Source organism: Phalaenopsis equestris, unplaced genomic scaffold (assembly GCF_001263595.1).
Source record: "Phalaenopsis equestris unplaced genomic scaffold, ASM126359v1 Scaffold000617, whole genome shotgun sequence".
In the NCBI taxonomy this organism is placed as follows: domain Eukaryota; kingdom Viridiplantae; phylum Streptophyta; class Magnoliopsida; order Asparagales; family Orchidaceae; genus Phalaenopsis; species Phalaenopsis equestris.
In genome coordinates, this window is record NW_018165057.1 from 679,332 (window position 1) to 690,714 (window position 11,383).

General features: G+C 33.8%; 1 protein-coding gene across 3 annotated transcripts in view; it reads left to right on the forward strand.

Moving 5' to 3' along the window:
• LOC110029959 (DNA repair protein RadA) overlaps positions 1-11,383 on the forward strand; it is an 84,249-nt gene that overhangs the window by 24,903 nt on the left and 47,963 nt on the right. For all 3 annotated transcript variants that reach the window (XR_002294597.1, XM_020732467.1, XM_020732468.1), the window contains exons 5-8: positions 4,061-4,144; positions 5,397-5,504; positions 7,636-7,698; positions 7,851-7,931. Coding sequence is in view for 2 of the 3 variants with exons in the window: in XM_020732467.1 (XP_020588126.1) it covers positions 4,061-4,144; positions 5,397-5,504; positions 7,636-7,698; positions 7,851-7,931 (336 nt within the window). In the remaining variant the exon portion in view is untranslated. The remainder of the gene's footprint in view (positions 1-4,060; positions 4,145-5,396; positions 5,505-7,635; positions 7,699-7,850; positions 7,932-11,383) is intronic.

Sequence of the window (11,383 nt, forward strand, 5' to 3'; positions counted from 1 at the left end):
GCAACCACTCAGGTGAGACCTCTTCTCCTTCACTGATTAGACCTCGATCCCATTAAATAATTTCCTTCCTCATCAATCTCCTAAGATAAATTTCTAGGATGGGCTCTCTTGTTTTGACATTTGATGATGGGTACGTACTGAACTGAATTTAACATCAGAATAATTCCATGTAATCTTCCCGATGTGACACAGAAGGGTCTCATCTCTGACATGCGGAACTTCCCTTACTAGAGGCAACGCATGGATGAATTTATGGATCTGAAAGGTTTGAATTTCTCTTATCCGGGGTTGTCTCGTGTCTGAACATCCAAGGACAGTCCTGCTGATGCTCCTCTCAATGCTTGCAAAATGTTAGCTCAGGGCATCATAATATTGTACTCTGCCGGAATGCCCCTTATATTAGAGTCACTACTTTTTAGAACAACTATTGTTACCTCAACTGGAATTTTTATCTTAGGGTTAACTGGAATCAATGACATGTCTTCCTTGTTTGCTGAAAATTGAGAATCATTTCTGAAGTTTATATTTTCTTCTGGATCATCATTTATTTTTTCAATTGGAAGCTGGTTCTTCTACTTTGTGTCCTCACCATTTTCAATTTATACTGTGTGATTACCTAATTTTTCAAGAACAACCAACTTCGTGATACAAATCACTCCCTGGGTTGTGCAGTCTGATTCAACATGCCCAAATCCGTGACACTTGCAACACTTTCTGGCTGGGGCAGATTTTGGGATGCGAATTGGCTCCATTTGTTCTCCACTTCAACTCAGCTTTTCCTCTAATGGAGTCAGGTTTGGATATTCTTTTGGGTGTAATATGAATGTAAGATCCTGAGACTGAGCGCTGCCTATAAGGCATAATGGCCGCTCTGTGATGCGGTTTATCCACTTTTGAAGCTAGAATCTGAATCTTCTATCTATAGTAAACTCATAGGAGCTAGCGCTAGATCTCTCACTTCATTTTCAGATTCTTTTGTTCTCCATGTGCTGGCTTTTTTCTCGGCCTCCTCCGATACTAGATTTCAAAACGTCGTGTCCCGTCTTCTACATCACTAAAGTTCTCCCAATGGAAAGGATTCAGATTCTCGTCTCTTGCTTCCCTTTGATTCTTCAGATCACGGTCGAGGGTAATCTTTCCTAGGGTTTCATTCTCATTATTCGCAAGCCTCCGCTGAAATCTGCAAATCTCTCACTGCATCTCCTCTCGGATAGGCTCGGGCATGTATCTTCTTGGTGGCATATGTATGGTTTAGGGTTGGGAGGTAAAAGAGGGGGTAGGAGACTCATTGAACGTTTAGGAAAACTAATTTCGGGTTGCTTATTTTGAAAATCAGGAAGGGGAAATCAAAGTTAGTCAAAAGTTGGCTATAGTTTGGAAATAAGAAAGAAAAAATTTAGTGGAGGTGACTTGGGTAGAGGGGCGAATGGTAGGAAAATTTAGGATAGGCCTAGGGTTAGATTAGCTTTGATAGCAAATATTACCAGAGTTAACCCATACCACAATAGAAATAAAAATTTTATTGCTGAATTCAAATAAGGTTACAACGACGACTTTTCAAACAATAAATAAATGATAACAAATAGAAAACGACACATGCAAACTCCCCTAAAGTGTATCTGAAGGTGGTGGGGTCGGTTAGGTGGATCAAAATGGTTGGTGAGGGTGGCGACAACAAAGGAACGCTGGTGGCAAAGAGGGGAAAGTGCAAAAATATAGGGACAACAAATATGGAGGCTATCTTGGGCGATGACAACGAAGAATGGGGGGTGGATAGCTATGGGACATCAGGAAGGAGATGTCCCTTGGCTGTCCTGGGCGGCAGCGACACAGTGGGAAGGTTGGGACAGCAGGGATGTGTGTTCTGTGTGGTAGCAAGGCTGGAAGGTAGGGGAAGGTGGCTGGTAGGCGGAGAATTGCAGAAAACAACAAACTGAGGGTTGTTTCGGGCGACTGCAGCGAGTTACGACGGTAGGGAGCAACCTGGGAGGATGTAAAAGGGAATAGGAGGAAAATAATCACCACCTTGGAAGAGAGATCCAGCCGAAGCACTACTCAATCCCTCAGATATAGCCCTAAAGGGGAAAATGTATGCCGACGATTATCTGGAATTAATCAAAATCTGAACCCTAAGACAACAAACAATATATTTATAATTAGTAGTAGTAGTTAGAATAAGAAGGAATTAGAATATGAAGGTAATAGAATATGTAGGAAATATAATTAGGAAGGAAATAGAAAAAGGCAAGGGATCAAACATGGAAAATGTATGCGGTACTGTAGCAGCTACAATACCGCGACCCAAGCTCCCACGTCAGTTTTTGTTTTCACTTTTATTGAAAAACTTGTTTTTTTTATTTATTAATAATTAAAAAATGCTCCCCCAATATTCGGATGTGGCCAATTTAATTCCAGACTTTTGCATTTTAAGCCATTTCTGCATTTTCGCCCAAACTTAAAATCATTTGATTTTTAAAGCTTCAATGCCTGCAGTGTGCGTCAAGACTATCAGAAGTTGTCATGGGTTCGAATCATTTCTAGAGAATTTTTGTTTTAGCATGAATTTTAAAGCAATCCCGAAATTAATGTTATTAGATATTTTATGCTCTTTAGTTAATTCTATAATGGCAAAATTTTGTTTTTTTTTTGGTTAATTTAGACTGTATGAATTGGGTTAGTTTAGTTCATAATAAGCTCAATCGGGTTCAATTGGCTTGTATTTGATTTTAATTGACATCAGTTAGTTTAGCCTGCTTAATATTGATAAGCAGGACAGTTGATTGTAGTTGATCACCGGTTCAGTGTTGTTAAATTGGTGCATAATTCTGCCATTTAGGATTAGCATAGTTTTCTCTTTTTGTTGGAGACCGACTTAGATCTGGATTTTAGTAGGATAATTTTGTTGATCTTAAAAGGAATTGGCATGATTTTGGGCATCCAGGTTCATCGGCTTCACTTTTTTTCTCATGATTAGATTCATTGAAGTTTTTTTGCTTGGACTGAACTTGGCTTGTTCGCTCAAACTGGCTTGATTTGGTCCTGTTTTTCCAGGTTATGTTTTGAATAAGGACTGAATACGCTAAATTCATGTCAGGCCTTATATAAGATAAATAGGGACTAAAATAGGTTGATTAATGTCAAATGTTTTTGGTTTGGTATATATTGGACAAAACCAAGTTAATTCTAGTCCCATTTGTAGGGTTTGGATATATTAAATTAGTTCTGGTCCATTCGCCTCTATTGGTTACCAGACTGGCCATTCAACTTGACTGGTGTTTTTCTTAAATAATTTTGGCCCAAATTCCGTGGTCCATTCGCCTCTATTGGTTACCAGACTGGCCATTCAACTTGACTGGTGTTTTTCTTAAATAATCTGGTTTTGAGTAAGAGCATATTCAATGGGACAGTGCATAACAGTTTTTTTTTAGCTTAATGGAGCTGAATTTAGGTTAGGGCTTCTAATTAAACTTAACTGTAACCAACCCGTTTTAAACTTCATTGACTAAATGTCAATCTAGAGTTTTTCATGGGAATTGGTGGTGGTGGCAGAGCATTTAACATGAAAACTGGGAGAATGCAATAGCACTGTGCTTTGGGTGGCAATGGGAGGAAAACAATGTTACGAAGATGTTGTCCTGAATTCGGTGTGGGAGCTTTTTTATAATTGTCTTTTGGTTGTAATAATTTTATGGCGAAATCTAATACTGCTGCAAATGTCCTGAGGGGACTGCATTCTTGTGTCACATTGATTTGCTCCTTTTTGATATATTGCGAGTGTCTTTTTTCTTGTTTAAAGTCCTTCTTACGTTCTTTTCTCTATTGAACTTAAGTTCTCTATTTATTTTTCCTTTTTTTTTATTTTGTTGACCTAGTTGCTTAAATTTTCTTGTCACGAGTTATTTGCAAAGCCCGCATATTTCTGTTATTCAAGTGTATTTTCTGTTATTTGAGTTGCATTACTTATATTATTATGTTTCAGTAAATTGGTAATACTTGTTAAGTTGCCTGCCACTGTTTCCATTTCAGAAATTTGAACTTCTCAATCTTTCGCTTTTTGCAGAGCATAGAACAAATTGGGAACAGGGCAGATCGCATGAGAATCACGTCAGAAGATCTGTACCTATATTCTAGCACAGATGTTGAGGTACATATTTCTTTAATGCTCTTCTTCAATTTTCTATAGTATCTGTTGTTGTTTGTGCTTAAGGATGGTTGCGAGAATGCTTGATTTACATACATATTACTTTGGCTAAATGTATACACGTTTGAAGTCATTGATGCTTGCCCTCGATGGTTAAATAAAAACTAATAATTTTTGTCTAGAAGATTTTCAATTTATCCTATTTGCCAAAATTGTCTTTCTGAAAATTATATTTCCTTGAGGTGGCATGTCAACATGAAATCTATACATTAATTGATTACCTTCAGAATATGCATACCATCATGTTAAATAAGCGGTACCTCTTAATGAAACATAGCACGTAGAAGCCAAGAGGAGTTGGTTAAGTAATGAATTTGGCGAATCATGCTTCTTTGGTTCTTTAATGCAGGTTTATTATGTGTGCGTGTTTGCCTCTGTTTCTATTTTTGTGTGGTGACTGTATAATATTCACATATAATTTACATATCTTCTTATTGTTACATTTAAAGGATGTTTGAGATCACTTTTAATTCTTAATTTTATTTTATTTAATATATACTTTTATTTGAAATAAAATATATTTGATATGTAATAACGTCTTTAGTTATTTTTAAAAACCCTCAAAAAAACTTCTACATGCTTTGAGTGTTTTTAAAATTAAAAAAAAAAAAAAAAAAAAAAAAAAAAAAAATAAAAAAAAAAATTTTTTTTAAAAAAAAAAAAAAAAAAAAAAAAAAAAAAAAAAGTGAATCGAAAGAAGCTGTTAGGATTATGGATTCCAGAAAATTGCTCTTTAATCAACTCACCTATAAAATCCTGCAGGTGTTTAAAGGAAACTCTAATGGATCGCATTTGCATCTCAAACCTCTTAGCCTGCAGAAATAGAAGGATAAACACCTCATTTTCTTTTTCCCTGCTAGTCTTTAGAAAATGGAAATTCTCATAGCAATGCTTATGCACTTTATTCTCAAAATACATTGCAAATAACCGGGAAAGGCGAGCACAAAATGATTTAATGTGACTAGAAATATAATCCATGAAAATGAACAAGTGTGTAAAATTATATGGTTCAATTAATGTTTTCAGTTATAAATGAGCAATTTGTATTTATATTAGCACTTTAATTTTGATACGATGCTTTGTTGTAAGTACTACTGTGCAGATGAAGAAGGAACCTGCTCATATGCTTAGTCTCTTAGTTTCTGGTTCTGGATATTGCATTAATTTATGGCTTATTTTTTTTGCCCCCTCACAGGACATACTGGATAAAGTACAAAATTTTTCCCCCGAGGCTCTTATTGTGGACTCTATACAGACAGTTTATCTGAGAGATGTTATTGGAAGTGCTGGAAACATCACGCAGGCTCGTTCGTAAAACATTTCACTTAAACATGTAGCATACATTTCCTGTTTTCTAATATATTCATATTTTATGAAATATGCAAATCCTGAACTGGTTCTTAGCCTTCGCTCCATTAGTCGGAGATTACACAATCTATCTGATGTGCTTTACATGCCTAGTGTTTATATCTTTAGTTTTTATGTCTCCCAGGTGTATTATAAGTTGATGAGATAAAATATGTTTTTTTTTTATTGTTTGTACCCTTTATTCTTATTGTACTTGCGTTGGCTTTTAAAATTTCATCTCTTCTAAAATCTGAAAAATGGTTTTCCGAAAAATTTAATTGATTGAATTGAATTTTTTGGGCTTACTGTTCATAACTGAGTCTTTATTGTTTCAATTGCCGTGATTGATTGATAAATTTCACATACTACAAGGTGAACTGATCTCTTTGTGGATTTTTCTAGCACAGTACATGAAGAGAAGGTTAGAATTTCTTTTATTTTGCTAGTCCAAGATTCCCTGAAGTATGGCAATATAATGCATGAAAACTTTTTATCTAAGAGCTTTTGATAATTTTTTATATCACATACTAAACTTGAAAAATAGAGCTTAGATTGACCACAATTCAGGAATATATGAGTATGAACAGGACTTCGTTTCAAGTGTGAGCACCGTACCTCCTGGCATTCTTTTCTCTCTTATAGCCAACTTCTCACCAGGTGATTGTCCAGTTTTGATATTTATCACTTGAGTGTTAGGTTGCCAAGTAATTGTAAAATTTTCATAAAGCCCAATGAATTCAGTTGCATTTCATTTAAATGGCTTCCTTCTTTTTTTTCTTTTGAGGATTTGCTAAGAAACAATACCTGATATATGATCTTATCTGGTGTTTTATGACATTCATTTCATGTGGATTTAAAAATTGTTTGGTATTAAGAGAGCTGTGGGAAGCATTATTTCCTTGTATTCATTTTGGTGGCACAATCATATAAAAAACAGCTTGAAGAATCTTTGAGATATATTCTTCTTTGCTACTATTTGGATTTTATGGACTGAAGAAATGCTAGATGGTTCTCTAACATTAACTTTATTAAAGATGACAAGTCTGTTGTTTGAGATTTACTCTCTTGCATATTTTTTTACTTCATGTCAAGCGTCTTCTACCATCAGAATTCATCTTTCTGATCCTCAGCTTCCAGAGAAACAATTTGATCTTTTTAGCCATTGTTTAATCTTAAGATTGATGTCTTTTTGGTTTTTATGTTTGTTTTCTCCTTAGTGATTAACCTTCTCCCTGTCTTGTTCTCTTATTTTAATTAGAAGTCTGTTATTTGAGATTTACTCTTGCATATTTTTGGATATTATTTGCTTCATGTCTAGCGGCTTCTTCCCTCAGAATTCAACTTTCTGATCTTCAGCTTCCAGAGAAATAACTGATCATTTTGCCACTGTTTAATCTTAGTATTCGTGCTTTTTTTTTATTTCTCTATTTTTTTTCTTCTTAGTGATTAACCTTCTCCTATATCCTTTTATCTTATTTTACTGAGAAGGTTTCCTCCCAGCTTTTCAAAAATAATATAAAAAATTCAGAATTCCATTAAACTCCATAGAAATTTTGAATCAAGGCTTGGTACAGCCTAAAAAAGCCCCATCTTTTAAGAGAATTAACAATAATGTTTTTAGATTGTGAAGAACCCTTCTCATGTTGCATTTCTTGTCTAATTGTAGTGGAAGTGCAATGTTTTATGCATTATTATATTTCCCAGCTTCTGGTTCAGAGGTGTTCACATCTTGTTGATGTGTGAACTCCTATGCATTAAGTTGAACTGTCCCTGATATGATGGTTGCGATGTCTTACTATTACCTGCTATGATTTTACTTATTTATGGTTAGGGGCTTGCGTTATTATGAGATTTCTATTCATGATTACTTGGTGATGTAGTATGGATTAAACTTATCTTGGAGCATCAAGCTCTTTTACATGTACTTACAAAATTATTATATATGTCTGTTAGTATCATTCGCATTATAAAATAGGATTATAAATCCAGTCTCAATTTATTTATTGATTATGCACATAAAAAAAGTTACAGTGCTCCTACTCTTTTATTTTATTGTTATTCACTTGTATCCATTTTATGTGCTGCAGGTCAAAGAATGCACCTTGAAGTTGCTTCATTTTGCAAAGGAAACAAACATTCCTGTGCTTCTTGTACGTTGCTTTTCTTTTTAATCCTAAATTCTTAGACAAGAATATCATGCAGTGCATGATTATGGTTTATGAAAATATTATTTCTGCAATTAGTTATGATTTATTAATTTTAATTTCAGCATTACATAAAATCTTTATTTTAATCTTTTCAGATTGGACATGTCACAAAAACTGGAGATATAGCTGGTCCTCGCATGCTGGAGCACATGGTGGATGCTGTTTTATATATGGAGGTTGGATCATCTTGCCAAATACTCGTTTCTTAATATATTTTGTATGCAGGAGAGAACAGTAATCAATGCTCGTAGTTTAGGATTTTTAAATTCCCTCCGCATCAAGTTCAAAGTCTTAATTTTAAGGGAAACATTGTTAAATCGTCTCTAATGCATTCTATTGCAGTAAGAACTAATTTTGGTATGTGAATGTTTACTTTCTTATTTAATGTAAGAGCTAATTTTTTAAACTGAATAATGAACTTTCTATCACGACCCGACCCATTGAGCTTGAAATTATCAAGGAGAGAACTGACGGTCGGACGGAGGAAACCTGTCTAACAGTTTCATTTCTTAACATAAAATAAAAATTTTTAACACAAAAGAGTCATTCTAAAAAAAATCTTATCTTTACAATAAATTGTTAATATTTAAACTTTTACATTCAATAGAAAATAAACTAAACTGTAATACCTATCGGTGTCTGTACGAGTACTCCCTGGAGTCTATCTAATTTACATCTGGTTTTCTAGTAAAAATGTTAACAACTATTGTTTGAGTTAAAACTAAGTGGGTAAATATTTCTAAATTATAATAATTCTCATTTTAAATTATTTTGCAAAAGAACAATAAAAGAAAATGACTGTCCAGTAAAAGAGAGTAGTAAAGAAAATGATTTCATTTTCTTTCATTTATTTAGGTTACACTTTTTATTATTGGGAGTCATCATCTAAATGTATACTTTATAAAAATATATGTTTAATATTTTTAAATCCACCATAATGGTAGATATACATTTCCATTTCCATTTTCATTTTCATTTTGTGCACGGGTATAATACATTCCCCTGCCAATACCATCCAGGGTGACTCTCATATGCATGCATATATCATATTTTATTCATTTTTATCTTGCATTTAACATTTAAAAGAAAATTTGCATTTAACATTTAAAAGAAAACATGAATTTTTGTATTTTAAAAATAAAGTTGGGAAACAATAAAAACATGCATAAATAAATAGAACTAATGTAAAATGAAAACATATTACCCACCTCAACAATGTCATATGCTACCTTTTTTTTTGAGGTCAGTCTAGTCCATAGGTACATCTATAATAACAATTTAAATGTAATTAACTTTTTATTCAATGCTAATTTTTTCTTCTATTGTTTCTAGATTTTCTATCATTAAGTTCATAAGTTTTTTATTTACCTATAAAAAGATGTAACTATACATATATATGTACATATATGAGCTAAACATATATACATACATATGTAGGAGTATCCAATTTAATTTTTTTGTTAAAACTTTTAAAATTTTCATTTGGGCACCTAAGATTAATAACAACTTAATTATAAATAAGTTTTAAATTTAGGATTCTTCCTTTCATTTTAACATTAATTAATTAGGAAAGAAATAATAAAATTTTAAAATTGAACTTTATACTGGAATTTCCTTTCTGACGGGTTTTCTTACGAATCTAGCCTTCTTCAAACTTGCCATAAACAAATATAAACAAGATTTTAATTTATTTGAAATGTAAATTTTCTGAATTTAATCTTAATAAATTAAAATTAATAATTTAAATTAAATTAAAACTAATTAACTTAATATTTATCTTTTTATTCCTCTGCGTTGCCGTAAAGTCAAGCCTTCCTTCACATGCAGAGTTGCTCCCGCATGCAAATTAAAGCTCCTGCGAGCCCTTCCTTCCTGTCCGAGCTGTAATTGGAATAGTTGTAATTGGACTCGAAGGTCGGTCTCAAAGGAATAGCCGTAATTGGACTCTCCCATGAGCGGTGGAGTTTCGATCGAATGAGGTGTCGTAAACACTAATTTAAATTTTTTGACATAATTAAGTTAATTATTTATTTATGATTATTTATTATTATTATTACTATTACACTTTCTGTCTTGGATGGTTATATTTTCACGTTATGCTCTCCCTCATCAGGACTTCTCCTTGAGTTTCATTTTGTCGCTCTGCTTCCTTGACCCTCTTCTGCATATTAATTCCTTTAATTTCTGCAGTCCATTTGTCTCTTGCTTAATGCTCTTCCTTGTTCACTTTAGGGGTTAATCATGCATTGGACGACTGAACTACACTGATAGAGGAGAAAATTTGCTGTTTTGTTTGATAGATATCCTTTTATTTATCGCAAGTGAACTAATATATTGTTTTAGGATATATTAAATTTAACATATTCCACTCTTCAAATATTGAGAATATTTGTAATATAACTTTTCGCTAACACCCTCCACATGATGTAACATGTGTATCAATTACCTTCAAATTATTATATAAGCAAGAGAGACGTTTCAAAGTTTTGGTACCTTTAGTAACTACTTGTTTTGAACTAGAGACATGGAGGTGATAGTCTCCTTTGAAAGCAAAAAAACCCATATAAAATGGCTATTAATTTCAATATGTTCTGCTGGCAATATAGAATTGTAGATGGTGTAACGATACAATATTATAAGCTGAGTAACTTGAAAATCAAATTATATTGAAAATGTCTTTACCTGCATTATTTTACATGTAAAGTAATTTCACACGTGGTGGACTGGAGTTCCTTACTTAGCTTCAATATTGGATTTGGTTACTATTTTTTTTTTTTTTTTTTTTTTCAAGTGACCATGCTCTCTCAAACAAAAAATACAATATCTTAAGATGGACTTTCTATATTCAAATGAGCAAAGCATATTCAGCATTTAAGAATGCTTCAACATCTTGGTGCTTAGTTTTAAGTATGTACTAAATTTTTTAGGAGATGTGTGATATACTTGATTCAAAGAACTTCCTCCCAGTATTTCCATTTGGAGTTTATATCTGCTATCTAACAACTCCAACAACAAATAAGATGTCTAATGTTGAGCTGTGGAGCCTGGAAGAGTACCTGCAACTGCAAGAAGGCACGCTAAGTAGCAAAAAGTTTTCTGGCACGATGCACCCGTGCATGGACGAAGCACCCACACCTCGCCCGCACCCTTATGGGTGTGTCTGCATGCCCCCGTACCGATTTTCGGGCTCCTATGCGCCCGACTATAGATAGCACGACATTTATGCGCCAAGGAGTGTTGCGGGTGCGCCAAGTGCAGTTCCTCTTCCGATTCAGTCTAAATTTGCTATTTCGAGCGACGAAAGGAACTCTCTCGCGTATGCTTCTCTCGATAGGTCAAAGAGGATTTCAGCGTGCATTTCTCTTTTGAGATCGAGAGGAAGGGTTTAAAGCAATGGTCTTTAAGTTTTATTCATTGTAGAGAGGAGATCTGAGTGACTAGTTGTCGGCACAAAAAAGAAGAGGTTGTTTGGGGGTCGTCTGTAAGAAGCTGTCGGCAGCCAGAATTGAAATCCCATCGTCCGCTTCGGGAGGACATTTTAATTTACGTATATATATATATAATTTTAGAAAAATATGAAATCAAACTGACCTCATATTTTTCGCAGTTTAAATGAAAGAGCGCTCTA